Genomic DNA, 27,745 nt, shown 5'->3' on the forward strand with positions numbered 1-27,745 from the left:
TCAATATCACTAAGGAGATATCTATTAACATGCTTTCCCCCTGCTCACTTCATCGCTGTCTTGGTAGGCCATCTATGGTACCAGTGTCAGGCCAATTTCTAACCCTCCTCATGTCTCAACCATAAGCTCTGTTAGGTCAGCTGTGAAAACAATGAGTCCTATGTAGATGGGTTTCTACAGAAGCATAGAGTGCAGAGAAGAAGGAAGGACTGAGTTTGAATCACACATCAATAGCGCTTTTTGCCTGCTTAAATATTCAGTGGTAATTGTTTAGAGATGGGCAGGGGGGAAAGTAGGGAGGGAAATTAAGACTTAAAAATGTTCTGTTTTGCAAAATTTAAAATATTTTGAAATTTCCAGATTTGAAAAATTCCAACCCACTGATTGAAAATGCTTCACAAATCTATTACCAGCTTTTTTCCCCATTTGTTTTCTGAATAATAAAATTTCAAACTTAAAAGAAAGCCAACAAAATTACCAAAAAGTAGTCCAATAGTAATTCTGCTTAACTGTACGGGTGTTAAAGATTGAGCAGTCACGGCATAGTTACTCTTCTACACTGCAGGTGCAATTAGGTGTTCGTAGGTCCAACTTTCCGATGGCCTTTTGGCAGCAAGCCAAACACTTGAAACGGCCATCACTGAAGCACAAGCTTAGGGCAATAGGGCTCTCCTTGATCTACACAGGTAAGTCTCACTAGCACTGTGGGAGTTCCACACACATCAAGGCAAGAACGCACATGAGCAGCTAACAACATTTAGCTTATTTATCCCTCCCCGACAGAAATGTTAGGATAGTAACAACCTGCTTCGATACTGCATTTTTTCTTCTTTCAGTTTTTAGACCACTCTTTGCCTTTTGTACACAGCACAGAATATTACACTTACTTTCTTTCCCCTATTAACTGAATTTCAGTTTTCCTTGTTGTCCTAGTCTAGTGCCCAGAAGCTATGCAATGAACTCTGCGTTTCCTGCCCAGTTCCAATAAGCACTATTAAGTTAATAAGTGGGTGTGGGGCTGCCCTTCTACCAGTCTTTGGTCTGTCACTCACTTCCCTTCATAATAGGAAACTTAAAGCCATAACAACAAATATTAAAAAAAAACCCACCCCCAACCCCCCAATTCAAACAAAAGCCAATTCCACTTAAGAGCCCAGCGCATTCAAGGAGTGCAACAATTACAGACCTGTTCATTCAGCTCTAGCATGGCTACGGGGCTTGAACAAACCGGACATCTTCCCAAGTGCCACAGGAAGCTCCCTCTTTAACAATGGAGCAGTCTCAAAGACTGAATGGAGGGTTAGCAGGGTTTAGATCTCATTTGGCTATGCCACATGTTGCAGGTGGTCATTTAAGTTCATAATTTTTATTTTTTGTATCATGTTTGTATTGGGAAAAAAAACCTGATTGAAAACACGTGATTGAAGGAAACAAATGTAGACCACACTTGCACTACTTTAACCTTTCTAAAAAGGGGAGTTCTAATATACAGCTTAGTAGTCCCTGGCTTTCCCTTTGCATGAGTTTCTTTACTGCTAAAGTCTCATTTGAACGCTCAGTGTAGTAATTATGCTGACTGCTGGATAATACATACTTTAAAAAAAATGAAATTTGGAGAGTGGATGCAGATATATAATCAGTTTTAGGAACTCTGTTTTTGCTAATGTCAAAGTCTTTTTGATTTTAAAGACCGCCCTGACATACCTGTTATGGCAGGGAGCTCATACAGTAAATATGGGTAAGGTATTGTGTAAAGACAAGCACTAATAGTCATTTTCTCTACAAGCTTAGTAACGGTGGCATTTAAAGCAAATGTAGCATGTTACTGAAGCTCTAGTAAAGTCAAGAGTTACAATATATAAAAGCATTTATCTTTAGCTTTCGTATTCATGGTTGCCTAAGGTATATTGACAATAACGCAGTCCCTTAATTAGCAAGTATTTTGAATACACATAGCTTCCGTGCAGAATTGTGTACAATTCTGAGTCCGGCCTCGATCCTGCAACAACTGACATAGATGGAAGTGTTCCCACTGACTTCAGTGGCCTAAATCTGAACCCAGAAAGACCCTGGGCTGGATCCTGCAGGCACTGAAGTCAATGGTATATATCCCAGTGACTTCAATAGAAGCTAGCTCCCTATCCCTCCCAGCCTGTCCTAAGTCGCGAGAGATAAAAGGAACCCTTATTTGAGATAAATACCAGCCCCTCATGGGCAAATGATGACAACTGAACCAAATTGTGGGTCCGATTCATAAAGAAATATATCAGTTTGTTGGCTGGCAATTTTCTTTTAACTTCTGTGGATAGTTTGTGTGTATGAAATTGAAACTAAGCAAGTCTTGAGTAGAGACCTATTAGGATATGAGAGAGCTATGGGCAGAAACAATCTTATACAGTGAAAATAATTATTCAAAGAAATATGCAAACTAAACCTACCACATGGCACACACTGTTGTATGGTCAACAACTGCGGCACTGACTAGATCTCCATTTACTAAAGTACCACCGGCCACAGTGTACTGTTGTCTCCTAACAACAACCAATGGGCACCCTCAGAGTTTTGTGTTGTGTAACATTCCTTCCCTTTTTAAGCAAAGATTTTCACTGTTCTCAAGCAAACAATAATCCCACAGGGGAGTGGGAAGGGGATCCTTTTCTAGGAGATGAATAGAGGGAAGAAATGAAATAGATGGTTTTGTGTGACCTGTCTTCCCATCAGACTGAAATGGTAAAATTTAAGTCACTGCACAAGGGTTCTTTTAATCATGTGACTCCCATTAATACAGGAGCTGCTTGGCAACATACCTATGCTAAAAATGACCCCCCCCCAATGTACTGTACCTTGCACGAAGGTGCTTTATATCACAGACATACTATCCTCATTGGGCAGGGATGCTTTAGTTCAGTATGTCACACTTAAGACTGTTAACCCTACTTCAATCTTTGCCAAGCAAAGTGATTGCTCCTCAGAAGCTGCAGGAACTTACACACACTGTTTAGTGAAGACCTTGTCTCTAACTGGGTGAAACTGGCTACTGTGCAGGGGGACAACACAAGGTCTAGGATACCACGTAAGCGCTAACGTGAAGATTTAAGTGGAAGTTAAGAGGTGCGTAAGTCTGCACAGGGGTGAATTTCACCTGTTAGAGCAAACTGATTTTTTTCTTTAACAGCATGTAATTTAACATTTTAAAAGCTAGAAATGCACTCTTATCTTCGTATGCATAAAAAGCTGGGCTTTCCTAATCTATGCAAAACTACAGTACTCTTTTTACCTGACAAAGGGGACCTGCACTAACAACAAGCTGTCATGGTGATAGGGACAGGTACTTAGGTCACCAGTCCAAATCCAGCTCAGACTGGTAAATGACAAAATGGCCTCAAGGCTCTCTCATCGCCTTTGGGAAATGAGCATGATGATCTCAGTTCAGTTTCCCATAGATAAGCATCTACCTCACTAGAACTATCCCTGCACATGGCAGTAAACCGTTAAGCAGGGAGGGCAAAGACTGAATGAAGGTAAAGACTGAGCTACCCTCCAACACCAACGGTGGAGCCAGGTTGAGGAATATTGGCAGTACAGTACAGGAAACTACACACTACCCCAGCCCTTCCCGGGCCAGTTCTGGTGCTCTGCCTAGCACCTTTCACTAGCACTGGAGTCAATCATTGGGGGAGAAAAGTGAAATAAAACCAGACCTTTGGACAATACACTCTTTCTGCAGCTCAAACTTCGTTATAACCTTGTGTACCCTGGACACATTTTTTTATGAATCGGCCCTTGCATATGATATGAATTACTGTCCAATACAAAACGAAATGAGAAAAAGTAGCACAGTAAATGTGTTCCACTTGGCGCTATGAGTAGGACTTCAGCTGTGGTCTGGAGGTAACACACACTGTCTTTTGTTATACTTAATGTGGTAAAAAGGCTGTGCTCACTCCAGCGGCCCGCACAGCCTTTACGGATTTCACTTAAATCTGCTTCATGTTGCACCATCAGCCCACACGACATCTGGTGACAGCCGCCACCCTCCCTTCCAACTGCCCCCCCACAAAATAAAGTCGCTTTAATAACAAGATAAATATGATGTGCTTCTCCTTGCTGAGTGCATTGACTTAAGGCATAGGCACAATTTCCCCTCTTTGAACAGAGATGGTATAGTCCTATGTCCCAATACAATTGTTATCCTGGGTGACCCTTTGCATTCATTAACAAATAGTTTGAACTTGATAATTAACCTAACCGTATCACTAAGCAAATTGTAGAACTAATCATTTTTAACCTCTGTCAAGTGTAACATTTTATGGGTGTCCTCAAGTGTGCTTTGTTAGCGAGCAAAACAACCAGAAGGACCAAAGGGGGATAGGTTTTTTTCTAACAGTCTGATCCAAATTCCATGCAAGTCAATGGAAGTCTTTCTATTGACTTCAACCAGCTTTGGATTATGCCCTATATGCACATTTAAAAAAATCCAGAAACCTGGCACTCTCGAGCCCTCCCCCTCCCCCGAATACAAGTGACTCATGTAGAAATTGGCCAAACTGTCTCTAAACATTTTGTTTTTGTGATATCTAATCTTGAAAATTGTTTGGCGGAGATCAATGTACTTTCAGTATCACCAGAGGTATGGACAGGTTTGAGTATTTGTATTGGGGTAACGTTTTCAAAAGCAATGACTTAGCAACCCAAGTCTCATTGAAAGTTAACAGGATTTAGGGACTTTTGAAAAATTTACCCTGTATGTTTTTCAAAGGCTTCTTAAATGCCTGGGGGAGCCACTGATGGAGTTGAAACCCAGTAACTATGAGATCTTCACACTGCTCATGGTATTCCCATTTTTGGATAATGGAAACAGTGTGACAAGATCAGATCTCACATTTTTCCTTCCCCATAAATGCCTCATGGAGGGGAAAAAACCCCACTCATGAAAAAAACAGATTCAAATACTGAGTTATTTGGGTTCAAGTTCAGGATGACCCAGAGCCCAAAGCCTTACTTTTCTGTGACCTAATTTGGTCATAATCTTTATAAAACGTTTTTTAAAAGTCCTGTTTCCTAATCAGCATCTCTGATATTTGCAATCTCCACAAAAAGTGAGTGACCTCAGACTGCCCTCCCTGTTTTATTTAAAAAAAAAATCCCTGCAGAGAATTTGGATAATGCTTCTCTTTTGTGTGAGTTTCACTGTCTCTCAGACAGGTTCCGGCCAAATCTTACACGTTCTCAGCTTTGCAAGGCGTGGGTGTGTGTGAGAGAGAGAGAAGGAGGGAGGTGGTTTATTTTAAAAGCAGAATTACCCCAGACTCCTAGAGTGTAGGATTGAACGCTCTAGGGTGAACCAGAACACCTGATGGCTATGCAGACCTGGTATTTTTGTAATTGCAACAATTTTTATCTTTTTTTTAAATTAAAGAATTTTTTTGTTTACAGGGGATGTGACATTCGCACAGTTAGTTTTCCTGTTGATGCAAAGTAACGTAATAAAATGTCAGTTACACAAACAGGGATCACTATTGTAAACCCTAGGAAAACAGAATTAGCCTTAATTTCATTTTTCTCCCAGAGACAGGGACCCCCCACATAAATGTCAAATTCCCTGATCATTTATACCTCTATCTGCCAAGGAGGACTGAAAGGGGCTCCCTTCAGAGCCCATCAAACGTCGCCCCTTCACTGGCTGAGTGTGTCACAGCTGAATGATGCATGCCATTCTCTACTTTCTCTGGGCCTGATCCAGTACCACTTAAGTCAATGGGAGTTTTGCCATTTACTTCAGTGAGAACAGGATTGGGGCCTATATTCCCTGCTTCCAAAGGCTAAGTGGTGGGAGACCAGCACTGGGAATCAAACCCAGTTTTCCTGGATGGCAGTGTAGAGTCTCCTAATTAGGTTGCTCTACTTTAGATTAAAAATAGAGTGTCATTCAGTGACCGGCGTCTTGGAGTTCTCGAGGCCATTTGCTCTGCCTTGCTGGCCATTCTGTTGCCACTGATTTTAATGGTGCAAAAATTATCAGAGTTGTTCTCCTTTTGCATGATACTAGGAGTACGTCAGTCCATGTACTTAATCAGACATTGTTTCCACTGCTATGAGGAGATGGTGAGTTATAAGGGAGGACCATTAGGCTATATTAATACAGAAGGGTTCAGGGAGTAGTGAGTCCAATTTAACAGAATGTAATAGGGTCACCCTGGGATTCATTGTACTGAAACATCGTTTTACACAGAGGATATATATATTTTTTATATATATATATATATATTCACACGCGCGCACACACACACAAAAAAGTCTTTGATAGGCTTTCTGGGTTCTAGCAAAAATAGTTGGGAGCGGCTATCTGTGAGAACAGAACAGGGCCTTTGTGCTGCCTGCTGGGAACCGTCTCTCAAGAACAGATGCTTGTGTTTATCTGGCAGGTGGAGCTAGCTCCAGCCTGAGACAGGAATAACCTCCCGTTGGAACACACACACAGCTCGTAGATTTTTTGCCTGGATCCGGTAGAGGAGTGGGATGCTAGAGGCAATCCAGGCAGTTTGATATTTGCAGAATTCAGCGTAATCTGAAGTGGAGTGTGGGGAGAGAGAGACAGAGAGAGAATTAGTGATGAGTTGAAATCTTTAATTGCTAAATTAATAACTGTCATTGCAAAACAGAGATGCTAGCAATAGAATTTTTCATGCAAATGGGTCCGGGGGGAAGCAGGGGCCGCTGTACTTACACATTGTTTTAAAATAAATCTAGCTACCTTTAAAATGAAACATCATTTCAAAACGAGAAGTTGAAATGTTTCGTTTAGAAAATGTTGAAACAAAATGTTTCAGCTTTGTCAAAAAATACTTTCTCTTTTTTGGGGTCAAAACTAGTCGCCGAGTTCAACCTGAATTTGCAATTTCAATTTACCCAAAAGTGCATTGGGGGGAGGTGGGGGGGGGTGGGGGGGAATAAACTACTAATCTGAAAAATTTCACCCAACGCTAGGTTTTTCCCATTTTTTTAACCCTCTTTTTGCCTTCTGGTAGTTGACTGATGTAGCTGTCTAACTTTTCCTGACACTATTCCCTCAGAAATCAAAACAGCCAGTTACAAAAGCTTTTGCAGTCCTATACAGGTGAATTAAGCTCTTCTCACTGCAAAATTCATGATCTAAGATTGAATTATGTTAGCCAAGTAAATCTCATTTTAAACTGACAACCAAACAGAGAATTTAGGAGCATAGTGCAATTTTACAGCTGCATAAATCTCCTTGTACAACAGATGCTATTATCCAAGCACTTTAAAAATAATGAATCAGCTGAGCATTCTCCATGGAGGGACTCTAGTTTGCACACAATGTGTTCAGCCACTGCTATCCTATCTGGGCCAGCTTCACCATTGTTTTTAAACCACTGTGTGAAAGGGGGTTGCTAAATGGATGAGGCAGTTATAAATCTGCAGGTGAAGGTTGGTTCTGGTTTAATTTAGGGTTTGTTTTCCATTTCCTACCGCTCCATCTTTTGATTCCAGCCTCAGCTCCGTCCTGCATGTGGCTTCCATGTTGCCGGCCTCTGCGTTAATTTCAATTCCCTTTGGAGCCTCCATCACCAAAGAGCGTGTGGGTGACTCCAGTCTGTAATGCAGTCAAGATGGGATTATCTCACCAGCTGCACTTTGATGTTAAATCTGAGCATTTCTTCTCACCCCGCTCGATTCCCCAGTGCCTTGCACCTTAGGTACTCATTGAGAGCCTGATCCAAAACCCACTAAGGTTAGTGGCAAGACTCCATGTACAAAGTGGGTATAAAACTTTACCATTCTAATCTGGTAGCATTTCACACCTACTTTGCCCAGATGTAGATGAAGGAACAAGGGTACAAGGGTGCAAGGCACCGGAAACTCAGTTTCGCAGGCTGATCAGTTTGCTCGCTATTCTCACAAGTTCAAACATTTGTTAAATAATCAATACCACAACCTGCAAAACGTTATAATTCTGATACACAGCACTTTGCATCCTCAAATCACCATATCAACATGAACAAGCCAGTCCTCATGACATCTCTGAGAGGCAGGGAAGTGTTATGCTTATTTAAGTAATGGGAATACTGCAGTAGAAAGGTCTAAACGACGTGCCCGAGGCTGTGAACAAGGATTCGAACTCAGGAGGGCCTTGGAATGAAAACCCTTGGGGAAAGTTCAGCTGTTCAGAGCCAGGAAGAGATTAAGGGCTGCTTGTCCCTACTTGTCAAAGCCCCACAGGTATTGGTGGGCCTAGCGTCTTAACGGCTCAATTGATGAAAGCTCCTGCAGGTTCAGAAGCATACGAATCTCAAAGGGGAGTCAGCTGCCTTGCACAGTGGGTACAGGGCGTACACTTCAGTCTTGCGTGGTGGGGGGGCCCCTCTCCTGCTCCTCACCAGTTTTCACCTGGCTGCATGGCTCACTAAGGCTCTGTCTCCATTGATGCAAAGATGTATTTTTTACAGATTAACAAATCCTAGTGTTCACTGTCAGAGAGCTACGCGAGGTCGGCCCTATCCCTGCCCACCCTAAGCCTGTGGTTGACCTTGCCTGGTTTCTCCCAGTAAAACTAAAGAGCTTTGTCTGAACCGTGTTTACTCTGTGAAAGCCACCATGTGTTAGTTACCTACAGTAAAAAGACCCCTCTTTTGTCAGAGAAGCCACAGGCTAAGCAGTCTTACTGCTGTTAGTTTCACCTGCCTTCCCAAGAGGGAGTGAAGGCACAGACATTAACGCTGCTGCAGTGGTAGGGAGAACGCAACCCAAAATGGCTGTCCCCTGGCTCTGCTTCACCCCAAAGCCTGGTGGAGCCCCCCGACAAGCACTGCTGTTAACAAGGAGATGCTGCCGTGGGAAGGTCTGCAGAAAACCAGCTGCTCCTTCTTCCCAACTATCTGGTTTGCTTTTCCTCATGTTCTTTCTACTCTCGTGCTCCCTGCTATGATGCCCTAAGGCAGTTACTAGGGGTCTGTCTATGCTGCAATTAAACACCCGCAGCTGGCCCAGGCCAGCTGACTCAGGCTTGCAGTGCTGGGGTTCTCGGGCTGTTTAATTGCACCGTAGATGTTTAGACTCAGGCTGGTGCCCGGGCTCTGGGACCCTGGGATGAGGGAGAGTCCCAGAGCCCAGACTCCAGCCTGAGCCTGAATGTCTACAGTGCAATTAAACAGCCCTGCGAGCCTGCGTCAGCTGACGTGGGTCAGCCGGAGGTATTTCATTGCAGTGTAGGCAGACCCTATGGCCTCTTAATTAGTAGAGACTGCGACCATCTTATTCCAGCTACTCTGTGAACTGAGACACATCCATTTAACTTTTTTTTTTAAAATCATACTTAAGCCAAAGATATGAGACCCTTAAATCTATGTAAATGAATGTGAGTGATGTAGTTACAAACCGTGGCTCTTTCAGTGAAACTAAGACTGTGCTTAACGAATACACATTTGTATTTATAATCTGGGTCCAATTCTCCTCTCGCACCCATTTGATATTATTGGGACCATCCTGATATGAAGGGCTTTGTTTTATATATGCAGCTACGCTCCCACCCCCACCCCACCAAAAATGCGTTCCAATTTTTCACACTTGCTCTCTGCTCACCCTGCCCTCAGAAGACTTTATGCTGGTGGAAGTGAGAAAAGAATCACCCTACTAATTTTTGGCACTCAGGATTGCAGGAGGTCTATTGTATGATTTATTTTCGATCTCCTGAATGAATCCCTCAGACACCTGTCTTTAAACCAACAGCTGAAAATCTATGCAAAGCCAAGCAGTGCAGTTGGGGATTTATGCACAAGAGGGGGTCTGAGTAATGTTTACAGAATACTTTCATTTGAAGCAATCGTTTAAGACACACACTGCTTTCCTCTGAGTTAAAACCTTATTCCGTCTCCCAGAGCAGAACCAATTTGGAGGCTAATAATGATAGGAAATGATTTAGCGATGAGCAGATCATTCAGAATCAACATTTGTTTTCCATGGCGGCTCTGTGAAGCTTTCCATAGGACTCACAGCCTGGCAGGTTGGAATAAGCCTTCACTTACAGCGGTAGAAGGGTGACTCAGTGAGACACTAGATCAGGGGTCGGCAACCTTTCAGAAGGGGTGTGCTGAGTCTTCATTTATTCACTCTAATGTAAGGTTTTGCGTGCCAGTCATACATTTGAACGTTTTTAGAAGGTCTCTTTCTATAAGTCTATAATATATAACTAAACTATTGTTGTATGTAAAGTAAATAAGGTTTTTAAAATGTCTTAGAAGCTTCATTTAAAATTAAATTAAAATGCAGAGCCCCCCGGACCGGTGGCCAGGACCCGGGCAGTGGGAGTGTCACTGAAAATCAGCTTGTGGGCCACGTCTGGCACGCAGGCCATAGGTTGCCTGACCCTGCACGAGAGCTCTTCATTGTTTGCTCTTCCATTTTCCATCCTAGTGACTGGCCGTTACGTCCTTTTTTTTTTTTTTTGCTTTTGCTTTTGCGCTGAGGGCTCTCGAGGGCCTGATTCTGATCCTACTTACACCAGTGAGAGTGACTGCACTGAAGTTAATGCCCTTATCCTGATGTAAAAGCAAGATCAGAAGCAGGCCCTGAGAGACGACTGCTTTCCCCAGACACTACTTCACTGGAGCTGCTTTTGCCCTAAAGCAGGGGTTCTCAAACTGGGCGGTGGCAAGGTGGTTACAAGGGGGTCACGAACTGTCAGCTCTGTGGGGCTGACATCCCTCACCCCCATTAAATTAAATCCCCCATTTTTAATTTATAAGTGGGGGTCACAGTCAGAGGTTTGCTGTGTAAAAGCGGTTGCCAATATAAAAAGTTTGAAAAACACCACCCTAAAGCATATGGGCTTCTGGAGCAACCCCCTTTCTGTTCTGCAAGCCCTCTCCTCAATGGCTTTCAATGGGAGGTAGGTGCCTATGGAGCCTTTGAAAATCCCACAAAGCACCTTCTGCATCTTTAGGTGCCTAAATACTTTAAACATTCTGGCCCTTAGTCTCAGTTCCTCACCTGGGATAACAGCGCTTCCGGCTGCTCAGGGATGTTGTGAGGATAAATATAGCAGGAAGTGAGATGTGCTCAGATACTGCAGTAAGGGGGCCCAGGTAAGTGCTATGGATAGAAGATGGGCGTGGGGACACACCAATCTTTCTGCAAACAGCCATTACCCGAATCAGAAGTACTGTCAAGGTCTTGTTATGCAGAAACTGAACATACTCTGCCTGCATAGAAATGCACGTCAGCATGTACATCGGTGAACTTCATCCTTCTCTGTCTCACTCATGCTTAATGGGTAGTGCTAACTGGGCTACTGAAACCCCTTCATTCAAATTTATCTCTAGGATGTCTCTGCATTAAAAATGAACAAGTGGTGGCCGTTGTGTATCTCCCGGCAAAGACTTCTTACGTTGGCGCTGGAAACTCTGTACAACCATGAATCAATGAGAGAGCAAAACTTGAAACGCTATCCCTGGGCTTGCTTTAAAACTCCAGTAGTAACTGATGGGAGGTCGACATATCCGTTTATTCTGTAGTTCCAATGAAATTCATTCTCCTGGAGCGGTCATTGTTTACCCAGATTTCTACTTTTCATTTCCTTCATCATAAGCAGCGCCATTAATCACGTCAGCAGCCTGCATATTATTTTCTTCCCATAACCCCCTCATCCCCTGCCGAATGAAGTGCTGCTTTTCTTACTATTATGAGCCACCTTCTGAATTTGACAGGTTTCAGAGTAGCAGCCGTGTTAGTCTGTATCCACAAAAGGAAAAGGAGGATTTGTGGCACCTTAGAGACTAACCAATTTATTTGAGCATAAGCTTTCACGAGCTACAACCCACTTCATCGGATTCATCATCCGATGAAGTGAGCTGTAGCTCACGAAAGCTTATGCTCAAATAAATTGGTTAGTCTCTAAGGTGCCACAAGTCCTCCTGTTCTTCTGAATTTGGTGAGCAAGGAGGATTTGTTGCTGATGCTAAGGCTGCGTCTGCAGCAGCTGGGGGCTGCCCTGCCACAGACCAGCAGTGGTTTTGATGCAATGGATGCTGTTCCCGAAAAGAATGCTTGCTATAACTCCTGCATGGGGAAAATGTATTGGCATGTGGGCAGGTGTTGGATAAATGCAGTACTTGTGATTCGCTGACAGTGCAAGGGAAAGGTGCTGCCGACCACCCTGAGTCACAGACTCCCCATTAGTGCTGAGATGAGGGAGCTTCTGGGGAGAGCCCAGGAGAGCTCGGCTCCTGCAAAAACAGGGCTGTCACTGTGAACAGGGGATCCAGGGAGTGTTGGGAGGACCTAGCATGAGACTTGAATGAATTTTAGGGAATACATGTGGTTAAGGGGCAAGCCCCGACTCATTCTTTGAGCCCTCTCCCCAAAAGAAATGAACCAGCAGACACTCCATGGGTGGGAATGAAGTTTCTTGTTCCCCACATGAGACTTCCCTGCACAGGGAACAATCCCAGCTCTCTATATGGAAGAAGGATTAATTTACTTTTAATAGGTCATTGGCATATGATACAGTGCTGTAGCAACATGAGTTAATTTAATTTAATTGAGAAACCTGCAGATTGAAACTAGCCCGTGCATTACTGAAGCTGCGGGCCATTATTTCCAATGGTTCTAATTACTTTTTTACAGTATCCTTCAGATCAGCTACAAGACTTCATGTTGGGCATAAAATTAGTCACTGTTAATATTGGACTTGTTTATGTCTCATACAATTGGTAAATTATACTAGCAAATAAATGAAGAGCCACATCAGTTTGCCAGCAATGAACCAGTATTTTAGGATGAGAGTTTCTGTTTTGATTCCTTTGTTTCACTAAAACCAACAGGATCACCCATTCATAATGAGTTGTATCTGTGATATCATTACTTATGAGCTGTCTTCCAAAGGACCTATATTTTCCCCTAAAAGAAAACACAATAAGATTTTTTCCATTGATTAGAATAGAAGTTAGTTTGTTTTTGTTGAATTGCCAAGAAACCTCTGGTTAATTTAATCTTGTAGAAGGCCACATCTATATATTTTGTTAATTGCATTGTTTTAGCTCTGCCGGATAATGGCACAGAACAGGTAAAAGCATCCCTGCTAAGGAATGGGGGTTAAGAGGTCCTTCTTGGGGACAAACTATGACTGACTGTGAGGAAGACTTCACAGACTCTTCCTTATGGAGTTTCCACCTAATTCTTGCAGCAAAAGTGAGGCTAGGTGCAGGGTTTTACACCCCACACTTCTCGCCAGTATGGGAAAAGTAGCTAGTTCAATCCAAACCCTCACCACTTCCCAGGAGCTCAGGGCCTGTGCCACTTCATTGGCTTCCCCCTCTGGTTGTCCAGCAGTGCATTTGCATTGGTGATTCGTAAAAATGAAACAAACTAAAAATGTAACACATATTTGGGATGGGGAGAGAGAAGGGAGGAGAGAGAAAAGATCCCAAGCTTAAATGGGGACAGAGACGGGGAAGAGTAAGTGACACTGGGACTGGAGAGGGTGGTTTTAAAGCCGACAGAGGGTCTGTATAAGGGAAGAAATGCTAGCAGTTTCTTATCCCTAATCATGATATTGTGACTTCCAGTTCATATGATGTACAGTACTCAACCCAACACAGACACAGTAAGTACTGTACAGGCTCAGAGCAGAAATCATGGCGAATAATAAAAATATTTATCAACGTTACTTTTTGCATGGCATTGATATAAATCTTGTTTTCAATTACATTCTAATGAAATGCATCAATTACTGTATGAAGAGCGATGTATGATTGTAATCTCATTCAGCAGAGATAAATCTTATATATGCAAGGTTTCTTGAACTACATTAATTGCTGATGTAAACAAAGATAGATTATTATCTTTGCATTCAACAATATTATTGCAACATATTCTTCTGTTTGGCAGCATTAATCACCATTCAATTTCCAACAGTTATGCTGCAAATCCATTATGCAGGTGACAACTCAGATGCAGCTGCATTCTGAAGCAGAAAGAAAAGGAGGACTTGTGGCACCTTAGAGACTAACCAATTTATTTGAGCATAAGCTTTTGTGAGCCACAGCTCACTTCATCGGATGCATTCAGTGGAAAATACAGTGGGGTGATTTATATACACAGAGAACATGAAGCAATGGGTGTTACCATACACACTGTAACGAGAGTGATCAGGTAAGGTGAGCTATTACCAGCGGGGGGTGGGACACCTTTTGTAGTGATAATCAAGGTGGGCTATTTCCAGCAGTTGACAAGAACATATGAGGTTTTTTTGCCCCCCCCTCCCCGCCCCCGCTGGTAATAGCTCACCTTACAGTGTGTATGGTAACACCCATTGTTTCATGTTCTCTGTGTATATAAATCTCCCCACTGTATTTTCCACCGCATGCATCTGATGAAGTGAGCTGTAGCTCACGAAAGCTTATGCTCAAATAAATTGGTTAGTCTCTAAGGTGCCACAAGTCCTCCTGTTCTTTTTGCGGATACAGACTAGCACGGCTGCTCTTCTGAAACCTGTCATTCTGAAGCAGGTTATTCTGTACTGTTGACTGAAGGTATATTTAATTCTTAGGGTAATCTGTAGAGGAGACTGCAAATGAAAATTCTTTCAGCTGTAATCTGCAAATCCTTGGCTAATTTCTAGGACAAACCTGGTGAATGTTGCTAGTTTACGTCTCAGTATATGCTAAAGGCTACACGTCTAATTATATTTGCTTGGAAGTATTAATATTGTGGTGCCTAATTAAGCCAGGAAGAAGTCTAACTCAAACTGGGAAGGCTGCAAAAACTCTGCTACTTCTGTCCTGGGACAGTGCAGAACCTAAAGGATTTTGTACCAAACTGAGCCAACAGAAAGAGACTAGGAATTGATAAAGTAATATGAATTTGCTCATGTGCTGAAAGTCACACATGTCCGTAGGTGCTTTGCTGGACTGGGGCACCTGCTGCACGACTTGGGTGGTAAAAGCAATGAAGCCTCACGTCTCAGACTGCACCTGAGGTATGGACCAATGACCTACTAATACGTGGCCTATCATGGCTTATTGCTCCGTTCAATATTTTCACTGTAGTCTCTTCACCCCACCTCTGTCCAGCTCTCTTTCCTACCCCAGGTTCCTCTAATTTTAGCCTTCCTTCTGTTCCCAGCTGCTCAACTCTCCATGGAGTGCGTGTGGAGCAGGGTGCCAGTCCGTCCGTAGGTGCTGCCGCATCCGTCATAAAGGTCAACCACTTTCCCCTGCTTCTGTGCCCCTAAGTCACTCTCACTCCATTGTCTTCAGTCTCCCTTTAAACCCTTCCTTTTCTCTTTCCCTCCCCATTGCCTTTCTCCACAGAGATGTCACACGCCGCAGATACATTTTGCTTTTGCTTTGCGTTTCATCCCAAGGAAGCATGATACATTTGCAGCTGTTTTTGCTAACTTTAGCTCAATGTTGATGGAGTCAATTTAGTTTGTTTTTTCCTACCTTGAATTTCAGCCCCTGTTTCTAGTGTACTTTCCCCAAGCATAGCTCATGTTAACATAATACTCTCCTGACCATACCAGGGAAACAACTTAAACTACTGCAGAGAGTAAATATATAAGAGAAGTGGTAATTGCCTGGCAGTTAACAGTTATAAACTATTATAACACAGGTTATAAATCACGATTAGCATAATGCTTAGTTGAAATTGATCTAAGGCCTGGCAGGTTCTAAACTAATGAGAGACTGGATTCATATCCTGATAGCAAGAACACGCCCCAGATGCACTAATGAGCTGGAGGGGCCCTTTGTTGGCTGTGCTAGGCAGGAGAATCTCTGCTTTCATTTTCAAAAGAAGAAACCTTTTATTAAACGTATTTTGGCGACCTATGAGGACCTGCCCTATTTTGAGTGATACCTCATCCGCCCCTCACCACAGGGATGAAGTTCTTTATATATAGTTCATGTTATGTCCCCAAACCTAAATACATGTCATGATTTTTATCCTTTAGACACAGTTTACACATTTGTAATGTTGCAGTAACTTACTCAGAGCCACCATAAAGTGCTACAAGCAGCAGAGCATACAGGAACAGAAGTGTACAGAATTCACTTCAACAGCCCTTCTTGTGATAGACGAGTATGCTGTGTTAGGGGAATTGCTGAAAAAGATGTAATCATGCAAAGTTGTCCAAAATGTTTTAGGGTTTTTTGAAATTTTAAATGACCTTTCGGGTGGTTTACATGAAGGCATCTACCATACCTAAAAAGAGATTAATCAAGATCAGACAGAAGATACCAAATGTAGCTAGGGAGGATATACTTTGAAAAACTACTCAGATCTAGTTTTATTGTAACCTGGAGGACTGGCACCAGGGTAGAGATTGTCCAAGAAAGAAAGTATGAAATTAATGTTTAACCAAGAGGAGATAGGGATGTGAAAATTAAAATCGTCCGGATAATTAAAAATGTTGATTGTAAATCAAGGAAGAAAGGAAATTACCATAGAAACTGGGAGATAAGTCTAAAGTGACGTGTGATACATACTGATGTGGCTTGAAAAGATGGTCTGTTCAAATGGATGGGAAGGGATTTCATAGCCACAGAATGACTGACTAATTTTTTTTAAATGTAAGGATGATGGCAGTTCCACTCCCTCTTTGCCCAGTGGAATGTCTGCACATTGGTCTTGTTCAGAATCCCCCATGGACCTGAGCAGAGAGTTGCTTAAAAGATAAGGTTCAGCACCACAGGATGGAACTAATCTAACAGCCACATGTTGCACTGCAGTTTCATCAGAAACACTGGGGAGCCTTTATTTAACAGGACCCAGCTGGAGCAGTGAGAGGAGGCTGACTCCCACGGCCCAAAACCTCAGCTGGTGTAACTGTTGACTTTAACTGAGCTATCCTACTTTACACCAGCTAAGGACCTGGCCCCTAAGTCTTCATTGGCTGACAAAAGAGCAGTTTTGAGAACAGAGGAAGATGATGAAAAATACCATAGCAATTCCACATGGGACGGAGAGGGAGAGCTTGGAGAGAAAAACGTGCCAGGTTATAGATTGCAGAAGGTACTGTGTGACAGAACATTAACACACAGTAAGAGGAATCCCTGCTCTGGAGAGCCTACGAGCTGGGAATGGAAGTGTGGACTGCTGGCATGTGTAGATTTGACAGATGCTAACTGACATTGACACATAGCAAGTACAATAATAGCTGCCAACTAAACAACAGCCGTGTCATTGATACCGCTGTACAGAAGTTAAGAGCCTGTAAGTGTTTTGATTATAATTCCTTATCGTCAAATGTCTCTAACTTGGCCTAAACTTGTAGCCCAGGCCAAAATTTGTCATGGAAGGTCTCAGCCTCCTGGTTATTGTGTGTCTGTGCTAATCAAAAGACTTGACGCTGTGACCTGCTGTGCCCCCTCAACTCCCACTGACTTCAGTTACTGTGTGTTCTTAAAGAAGAAAAACAATGGCGTCTGTATTTTCCCGTATGCTCTCAGAATCACACACTATACCTGCTGTCTTAGCTTACCGATGACTTATTTTGGTTAAGGGTCAGTGAATATTTCCTGTTCAGCTTATCTACTGTACCTTGTTACATTCACTTAATACAAACTTTAAATCCCCCCCCTTCTAGTATGCGAGTGCATTGATTTCACACAAGAAAATCAATTTATGAAATGCTACGTTACCACACCAAATCCCAAACGCAATCTTAGAAACAAAGGTCGGGCTAATCGAAGTTGCTAATCAAACTTGGAAAGCTTTTCACTGAAAAGCGTAAATGGAAAGAGACCATGTCAGCCTGAATTTGGGAAGAAGGTCTGTGGCTGGGTATCATTTTCGTGGCATGTTGTTAAGCTAGGAAGGAAACAAAGGAGAGTACAACACATTCTAGTTCTTAAATGCCCCTCCCCAGCACCCCGACACCTCAGTCCCAAAAAGCTGTATCATGGTACAGCAGTAAGTGAGTACATCACAATGGGTACTGCAGACCCAATGGGGAGGCAACACATTTCATCCCAGCTATGAGAAATTATAATGGGAGTGAGGAAGATAGCACTAAATAGGAGCCTCCAAGTGGGCTTGTCCTTCTAGAACCTGGGTGAAATTCACCCTGTGCAAAGGTACCACGCAAAGATTACGTGCTACTTAAGTTCCACTTAAGCCCTATTTTGAGGCCGGCTTTGTGTGAGCATTTTATGTAGGGGTGAATTGCACTCGCTATCCGTTGTTACAGGTGAATTGGGGTGACAGAGCCATCCACGGCAGGATGGTCCTGGGTATATCATGCAGAATACCCTGGTTTCAGCTTGGAAGCACCTCTACATGATAGCCAAAGATTGGCCTACTCCGCTAACGCAGGCCAGCCTACTATTGCTTTACTACTTTTTAGTCCCTTTCCATGGTGGAATACATGATGCATCTTCCGTGTTTGTCTTATAGTTCCTTGTTTGAATGCGCCAAGTAATCTTGCTGAATAGACTAGAATTTTGCTGTTTATAGAGTTATTTATACTCAAGGTCCCAAAGTAGAGCTGGTGGGTAACATTTTTCCAGAAAAATCTTTTTTTTTGCCAAAAACATTCAGATTTGGGTGAACTGAAACAATCAGCAAATTCAGGTTGATTTGAGGACATGGTTTTGGCTGGGGGGGGGGAGGGCGGAATCAGAAAAAAATCAAAATGAAATGTTTCGACTTTTCATTTTGGAATTTCCATCAATTTTGTTTATAAAATATTTAAAAAAACCTCTGAGAATCAAAATAAAACCTTTTTGACATTTCGTTTTGCCAGAAAAATTGAAAGATTTTTTGTTTCAGATCACACAAAAGGATTTTTTCCCCAATTTTACGGTTTGGTCTCCATACAGAAAATCAGTTATTCGCAAAGCTCTACCCCAAATAATCCAGTACTTTCAAAGTACTGAATTAAATGCTAGATGTGTAATGCTTTGCAAAAGCAGCAGCCATTATCCACAACAGTCTGCATGCAGACTTCAACATCAGAACTGTTGCATGAGGAGAGGGAATGTTGACCCAAATAACCAGGTTCTCTTTTTGAAAACAATCATGGAGTTTTAGCTGCCATTTGGACAGACACAATGGAGGAGGTATAGGGTGTAGCTATAGATAGTTTGGTCCCAGGATATTAGAGAGCAGAGATGGGTGAGATATCTTTTTTTTGCCTCACCCCCTTGCCTCACAGAAAGGGTCATTTAGGTTAAAATCTCATGTGGATGATACGAACAGTGATTTTTTTTCATCCTTTTTTTCATTTGGGGACCCTGAAAAAATTTCAAATGGAAGTGTGGACCCCTTTGGAAATCTTAGTCTCCAGACCCCAGGTTGAAAACCACTGTTCTATGGTAATGACAAGCTTTTGCGAACCCCTTAGATATAGTCTGCAGACCCCCAGGGGTCTATGGGCCACAGGTTGAAAACCACTGAAATAGAATTTCGAAGGACGATATAGTATTATTTCTGGGACCGCGTTGTACTTTTCATGTTCTTCTGTTTTTGTTACTTTTAAAGAGATGGCAATTAATAAGAAATTACTAATGAGAAGCAAAGAGATACCCAAACCAGAAAGGAGAAAATACTCTTCTGAAAGCTTAGAAATTTTAGGATGCAAAACCATTACGGAAAAGGGGTGTGTGCACCTGTGCACGCACCGCAGATTTGGTGGTGATCTCCATACTGTACATCGGAAAACTTGATCTGAAGAGCTTATTTAGCATGACAAAACGCCTACAGCCTGATGGCTATTTCTGCAAATGCACTTACAGACCTTACAATATGGGGATGGATACTCCTGTGGTATATACAGTGATTGCATTGTTCGTTTGTAACGATTGCACTAATTAAATCTGTATGAACAATCTTACTCATTTGGACCTTAGATTTTTGTCCCCCCTCTTAATTAACTTCAGTAAGGAGCCAAGCACCATCTAATACCACGAGTGGCCAGATATTTTGTTCAAGGCCTGTTGTTTATTTCATGCAACTTTACGAAAATGAAGGTTGAATTGTTATTTGCTAAATGTCAATTTTTACACTTCACTGGACCTTTTCTGAAGCTTGTCAAGAATGAATCTGTAGGAGTAAAGTCACTTTTTTACCTCTGATCTGAAGCATATAGAGGCTCTAACTGCTTTTCAATTACTTTTCATTGTTATGCAGAAGAAAATGCCATTTGCTACCCATACTGCACTTAGGCTTGCCACAATTCTACTTCTATTTTTTCATTATTTTGACAGATAATATAGATGTTTATTTTTAAGCATTTTTTTCCAATTTTTGTCTATTTAAATTTTCACAGCTTCAGGAAACTGTCGGAGGAGGGCAGACAATTACTTAATGACAGCAGATGTTGAGATTCAAAAAGTTCAAGTTTTATAACTCTTAAAACACTAATTGTCACATCACATCAAAATAAACAAATTAAATATCTTTAAATCAAATTCTAATAAGTTCTCAAGCAGCATTTTTCTTACTTTGCCTATATGTACGTTTTGATTATTTATAGATGGAAATATTTTCTGTCGGTTTGTGTGTGTACAGTGAAATAATTGTTTACCAAAATTTACTGATAAAAATCTAATCCTTAGAAGCCTCACTATACTGCACAAAGGGTCTGTAACTGCATCAGTTCTGAAACTTAAAGGACACATTTTTTCATGGAAAAAAATGCCATTTGCTATCCATACTATACTTCACAAAGGGGTTACCTGGGTGTAATTGTGGTTAGAATTTAGCCCAAAATTCATTTAATAAAACAAAAACATGTTAAAAAGATCTCAATGTTCTAATATACTTTTTAAAAATCTATTTTAAAGGCCAAATGAATTAGACCATTAAATTGCCTAGCAGTGTCATAATTGGGTATCTTCCAGTTACACATGCAGCTTCTATGAATGCATATTCAGAGACCCTGATAAAAGTAAAACAATTCAATGTTGAGAATAGTAGCTCAGAGCTACGGAAATCAAACTTGTTTTTGCTGATCATCGACCTAGTTAAATATCACGGAGTTGTCAATCCTTCTCAGATTTTAACTTTATTCTATTTCACTCAGGAGTTACTGTGGAAATAAGGAAAGATACAGAGAAAAATCAGTTGGTAAAATAAGGTAGATAATGCAGCAGAGAAGAAAACAGAGGGATTTTGAGGATCAAAGGAGCCAACAGAGGGATACGAAAAAACATGTATATAATGCACTCTGACAGGACTAGCCTAACTTTTTAGGGCTTTTGATTGCCTTGTTCTTAACAGCAGCTTCTCTTTAGCTAGAAACAGTCGTTCTGTTTTTTATTTTTGCATGCAATCACTCTTGAATAAACTTTGTGTTTTTTTAAAGTATAAGAAAATCTACTCTCCAGCTCCAATCACTTCCGATAACATAAAAAGCACTGTGTAATCTTCACCAGTTCCTCCAGTTCCAGGTTGTTCCCCTAGCCCTCCCTATTCAAACAAAGCCATTTTTTGGTTTCTAAAAAACTCCATTCAGGGATTTCTCAGTGGGTAGTGAAATGATGCAATTAAAGCAGCTAATGGTGGGGGGGAGGGGGGGAGAGAAACACTGAGGTGACCATGAGTGGCAGATAGCATAGGCAGGGGAAGGCTGTGCCTCCCCAAACAGCCTGGCATGGCCCCCCACCCCGGCCGCCTGCTTTCTGCGCTTCTGTGGCCCAGAGGCTGGGGCAGGCCGGGTGGGGCCAGTACACACAAGGCCTGGAGCTGGGGCTCAGGCCATGTCCTGCCACCTGCCCGTCCACCTGGTGCTGGGAACGCTAGGACTGCGCTGCCCGCTCAGCACTCCAGGGCTGGGCGCGCTCCGGCCACACCGCCCAGGGCTGGGGCTGTGCAGGGGAGCTGGCGGCTGGGGGGAAAAGGGGGTGGGCTCTGGCAGGGGAGGAGGGCTTGAAGGAGAGGGTGTGGTCTTAGGCAGCGGGGGAGGGGATAGGGGCTAGCATCCCCCAATGGCTCGTTCACCCACCGCTCATGGAGGTGACGTAAAATGGATTAAAAAAAACGGAACTGGTGTCACTAAGTTCCAACAACTCTCAGTGAGAGAAGCACAACTGCCAGCATGGGGATTTAGCTGGGTTTTCATTTTATTTGTATTTTAAAAAACAACCATTCAATCACATAAGAAGGATGCAAAAAGAAAAGGAGGACTTGTGGCACCTTAGAGACTAACCAATTTATTTGAGCATGAGCTTTTGTGAGCTACAGCTCACTTCATCGGATGTGTACCGTGGAAACTGCAGCAGACTTTATATATACACAGAGAATATGAAACAATACCTCCTCCCACCCCACTGTCCTGCTGGTAATAGCTTATCTAAAGTGATCATCAGGTGGGCCATTTCCAGCACAAATCCAGGTTTTCTCACCCTCCACCCCCCCACACAAATTCACTCTCCTGCTGGTGATAGCCCATCCAAAGTGACAACTCTTTACACAATGTGCATGATAATCAAGTTGGGCCATTTCCTGCACAAATCCAGGTTCTCTCACCCCCTCACCTCCCTCCCAAAAACCACACACACAAACTCACTATCCTGCTGGTAATAGCTCATCCAAAGTGACCATTCTCCCTACAATCTGCATGATAATCAAGGTGGGCCATTTCCAGCACAAATCCAGGTTTTCTCACATCCCCCCCACCCCCATACACACACAAACTCACTCTCCTGCTGGTAATAGCTCATCCAAACTGACCACTCTCCAAGTTTAAATCCAAGTTAAACCAGAACATCGGGGGGGGGGGGTAGGAAAACACAAGAGGAAATAGGCTACCTTGCATAATGACTTAGCCACTCCCAGTCTCTATTTAAGCCTAAATTAATAGTATCCAATTTGCAAATGAATTCCAATTCAGCAGTTTCTCGCTGGAGTCTGGATTTGAAGTTTTTTTGTTTTAAGATAGCGACCTTCATGTCTGTGATTGCGTGACCAGAGAGATTGAAGTGTTCTCTGACTGGTTTATGAATGTTATAATTGTTGACATCTGATTTGTGTCCATTTATTCTTTTACGTAGAGACTGTCCAGTTTGACCAATGTACATGGCAGAGGGGCATTGCTGGCACATGATGGCATATATCACATTGGTGGATGTGCAGGTGAACGAGCCTCTGATAGTGTGGCTGATGTTATTAGGCCCTGTGATGGTGTCCCCTGAATAGATATGTGGGCACAATTGGCAACGGGCTTTGTTGCAAGGATAAGTTCCTGGGTTAGTGGTTCTGTTGTGTGGTATGTGGTTGTTGGTGAGTATTTGCTTCAGGTTGCGGGGCTGTCTGTAGGCAAGGACTGGCCTGTCTCCCAAGATTTGTGAGAGTGTTGGGTCATCCTTTAGGATAGGTTGTAGATCCTTAATAATGCGTTGGAGGGGTTTTAGTTGGGGGCTGAAGGTGACGGCTAGTGGCGTTCTGTTATTTTCTTTGTTAGGCCTGTCCTGTAATAGGTAACTTCTGGGAACTCTTCTGGCTCTATCAATCTGTTTCTTTACTTCTGCAGGTGGGTATTGTAGTTGTAAGAAAGCTTGACAGAGATCTTGTAGGTGTTTGTCTCTGTCTGAGGGGTTGGAGCAAATGCGGTTGTATCGCAGAGCTTGGCTGTAGGATGGCTGTAGAAGGATGGTCATGTAGTTAAGGGACTGGCAATCTGAGTTTAATTCCCAGCCTCGCCACAGATTCCCTGTGTGACTGCTGGCACACTGATTCATTTCTCTCACTCTGTAAAATGAGTTGATAATAATAAGGCTTCCTTTCTCCTACGCTTTGTCTTCTTGTCTTGACTGTTGTGGTGTGTATCTTTTATATATTTATCCACATCACAGAGCAACTGAATGGTTTGGCACCGGTCTCTGTTTGTTGGAGGACTAGGAAGATTGGTCAGGGACACGGTAGACTACTTTTGTGAAGCTTCCAGCCTGGCTGCCTGCCTCAAGCCCTGTCAGTGACTCATTTTCATGAGTAGGGAGATGTGACCCAAAAGAAAAATAATTAACTAGTTCAAAGCCTGCTAGGGGCCAGCTGGACGCAGAGGAGGGGGTGCTGTTTTAGTCATAGCCCACTATACTTCCTACAGTGCTCATGACCTTCCCCACAGTGGGCAATGCTCAACACCTATATCCTTCAACGACATGGATGCATACTGGGGCAGGAGAATTCAATCCGTAACAACCACTAGTCACAGCCAGTTTGTGATTTACACCCTGTGTTAAGGGAAGCAGGAAATGCCGCAGCGCTCGGACGCCCACGAGGCATTCTCACCCACTCAGCCGGAATTCTACATGGGGCTCTGGAGTGGCACACAGTGGGAGCGGGAGCTCTTCCACCTTTTCTAGCCCAATGCCCTCAGCCTTTTTCTCCTGGAGCTCTTTTTGGGGTGGCTGCTGCTCACAGCCACAAGAGCCTGGCAAGGCCTGCCATTGTGGTGTGCCCCTGTTCTGCCCTCTCCCCACAACCCTTTCAGGGCCAGCCAAAATTGGACCCTAAATACCTGAATAGAGAACACACAACGGACCCACAATGGACCAGATATCATCAAGACAAAATGGCGAAGTGCTTCCCAATCAGGGACAGTGCAGCTCCACAATGCCCCCATTGCAGGGCTGTACTGATGTGGTGCTTTGGAGCCCTGAGTCAGTAACCCACAATGGAACTGAACTGTAGGGAGGCTGCAGGAGGTGTGGGGGAATACCCTCACATGCAGATGCAAGCCGTACTGACTTCAGGGGGAGAGCAGGACTATGAGCGGCCACACAGCACATTGTAACTGGGATTGGAATCTAATCTTTAGAGTCAAATTTAATCCTTCTTTGGCCCGCGCCCCCACCCCCACCCCAAAAATCAGTGGAGAAATACTGCAAGAGAAAACTTAATGAGGGTTATGTTTAGAACCGGCCAAAAATACACATTTCCATCCCATGAAAAACACTGAGATTTTGGGGAGGGGAAAATTGTCCCGAATCAGGAAGAACAGAAAAAATTTAATTTTTTTCATAAAGCAAAATTCCAAAATACTTTATTTTGGGTCAACTGAAATATTTACCAATTAATTCCAATTCTGCCTTTGTTCTCTGAATCACTCTAAAATGGGTAATGAACTTCCCCAACATGGATGAATCACAAATTTTCCCAGTGTTTCCTTTCAGTTTTGGGATTAAGCGTCCATGTTTCCCAAATGCCTAAACAAAACTTTTCAAGTGCTGCCCGCGTCACATTATGCATCCAGATTTGGCTGCTGTTTATAAAGTTAAAAAAGTACATCTTATGTCAGGGAAGTGTTGGAATCTCTAATCCCAAAGCTGCTGTTTGAAGAGTGATGGCTTCTTTCCAGTCTGCCTGTTCGTTATTTTTTTGGGAGGGGGTTTCATTCCTGACTTTGACATTGAGCCATGCAGATAGGCTTTAGCAGACGGGAGAAAGTGAAGTTCTAACAGCCACTTCACTATATGGTCTGAGTATTGAATTATGGACCATGAAGGCAACAGTTAAGAGCCTTGATTTCCTGTAAGCCGTGTACCATAGTCTCAAAGTACATTTTTCTCTACTTAGCAGCCTGTCTTGACTGATCAGCGTAGAGGCACTCACACGGATTTCTTAGTGTAAGGGCTTGAAAAGTCAGTGGTTCACGACCCTTGTCGGTAGAATGCTAACTTCACTGATTGCTTTGCTTGCTAAATGCAAGCACCTAGACTTGGTGTTTTTCATGATCACAATGTAACAGTAAGTCTAAAAATATTTAATCTGTGCTAACTGTTCTTTTCCATGACTAGTCATAGAAGGACCCTTGTGTTATTGCATTACATGGATGAGATTGTCTTAGACAATCACAAACTTTACTAAAAAACCTAAAATTTAAGCTGCAGTCAGAATGTAATGCCTGCATGAAGCCAGCCGAACAGGTTTACCTTGGACTAAGGGCCAGCTTTTCAAAGGTATTTAAGCATCTAAAGATACAGATAGATGCCTAATGGATTTTCAAAAGCACGTAAGTGAGTTAGGAGCCTAACTCTCACTGAGTCCAGTGGATGTCTAATTTGCTAGGTGCCTAAATATCTTTGAAAATCTGGCCCTAACTGGTAATGTAATAGGTAACAGGGTCTTCTCACACCATCAGCTGTTTACGGCTATCCATACCAGTTCTCATCCACTACCAAATGAACATTTTGGATAGTTTTCAGAGTAGCGACCGTGTTAGTCTGTATTTGCAAAAAGAAAAGGAGGACTTGTGGCACCTTAGAGACTAACAAATTTATTTGAGCGTAAGCTTTTGTGAGCTACAGCTCACTTCATCGGATGCATTCACAAAAGCTTACGCTCAAATAAATTTGTTAGTCTCTAAGGTGCCACAAGTATTCCCTTTCATTTTGGATAGTCTCTCTCTGGGAGAAATCCACCACTGTACAGAGGGCCAGTACAAAGCCTCAGAGCAGGGATTAGGTGGCTCCCAGGAGGTGTCTATTCCTTGTGCTTTGTAAAGGGTTAAATTTCACCGCTTATGCAATGTCCCAACCTAATCCATACATACAGGGATGTATTCTGGATGATTCTACTTTATCTAAGGGCAGTAGTTTGCATGGCTTCCCCTTTTAATTAAAGGGAAAGCAACACTGAACTGTACAATGCCACTGCAAGATGACTGAACAGTTTGGAAGGCAGCTTTGCAAACAGGCTGATCCTGTTGGGATCCTGGAAGTGGCCAGGCGGAAGCCTAAGGGGAGGATCCACAAAGTCCAGGATATCAATTAATTACGGGGGACAACTAAAGATATAACAGGGACAGGCATGAGGTCACAGGGCTAAATGAAGGGAACCTGATGGGGACACCGAGCAGAGAACCCCGGACAGCGCCCACTGCTCCTCAAAGGTGTCAAGGGAGTCAGCAGACGACGTCCAGATGAACTCTGCCCGGATGCATTAGCAGACGGAGGATCGGAAATAGGCCCCTCAATCGCAGGAAACCCTGTCAGCCAACCTCCTCTCTCCGGTCCTGGGCAGCTGCAATTCACTGAGATCTCTCAGAATCTGATTCTTACCAACATAACCAGAAGACTGCATTTCAGCAACCGCTGGATAGAAGTTTGGAGTAATAGCAGAGGCTCTTGTAAGATGCGCTGTGACAACCTGGCATTCTCTGCTCCTGCAAACTAAATGCTTCAAAAATGAAACTTTTTTTGTTGTGAAAATTTGGCTGTCGTTCTCAGTCAATGCAATGTCCACATGCCATATTTTATTATGACAGTCAGGGAACTTGGGGTCAGAGCCAGCCTGGAGAAAGCCTCTGGATGAGCTAACCCGTATGCAACAGGAGTGTGTCCTGCTAGTTAAGACTAGGCTCTGGAAGGCACGTGATGATCTTATTTTACATGTAACCAAATGTTTCCAATATGTCTGCTTACCTGCAATTACTGTTCTTTGTTAAATAAGCGTATATTTTTCACTACCACCTCTAAGGGCTGTGAGGTGAGGGGAGTTGCGACACCTGAGATGAAACCTGTAAGCCGACGTGCACTGTTCCTGTGGGAGCAGCAGATCTATGAATTCTGTGAGCGCCCAGTGGACTAGAGGTTAGACACTCCAGGGGAACGCTCGGAGCCTGGAGTGCACTTGACTGCTTGCATGCAGAGGGACAACTGAGCCTGTATAGGCTGAGAGAGGAGAGCTTGTTTTGCCTGTGGGTCGTGGACCCCCTGGCAGGTACAGACAAGGCTGCCTCATGCTACGGGCAGGTGGTAGCGAGGTGCCTCACGATCTTGGGTAC

At 43.1% G+C, this 27,745-nt stretch overlaps 1 protein-coding gene across 2 annotated transcripts in view; it reads right to left on the bottom strand.

Moving 5' to 3' along the window:
* Positions 1-6,255: 6,255 nt before the first annotated feature.
* SGCD (sarcoglycan delta) overlaps positions 6,256-27,745 on the bottom strand; it is a 513,449-nt gene continuing 491,959 nt past the window's right edge. For both annotated transcript variants that reach the window (XM_084635702.1, XM_084635703.1), the window contains 2 exons: positions 7,492-7,615; positions 6,256-6,568 (listed from right to left, as the gene is read on the bottom strand). In XM_084635702.1, coding sequence (XP_084491828.1) covers positions 6,395-6,568; positions 7,492-7,615 — 298 coding nt within the window. In that variant the 3' untranslated portion in view covers positions 6,256-6,394. The remainder of the gene's footprint in view (positions 6,569-7,491; positions 7,616-27,745) is intronic.

The sequence above is a fragment of the Lepidochelys olivacea genome (genome assembly GCF_965140295.1).
Source record: "Lepidochelys olivacea isolate rLepOli2 genome assembly, chromosome: 8".
In the NCBI taxonomy this organism is placed as follows: domain Eukaryota; kingdom Metazoa; phylum Chordata; order Testudines; family Cheloniidae; genus Lepidochelys; species Lepidochelys olivacea.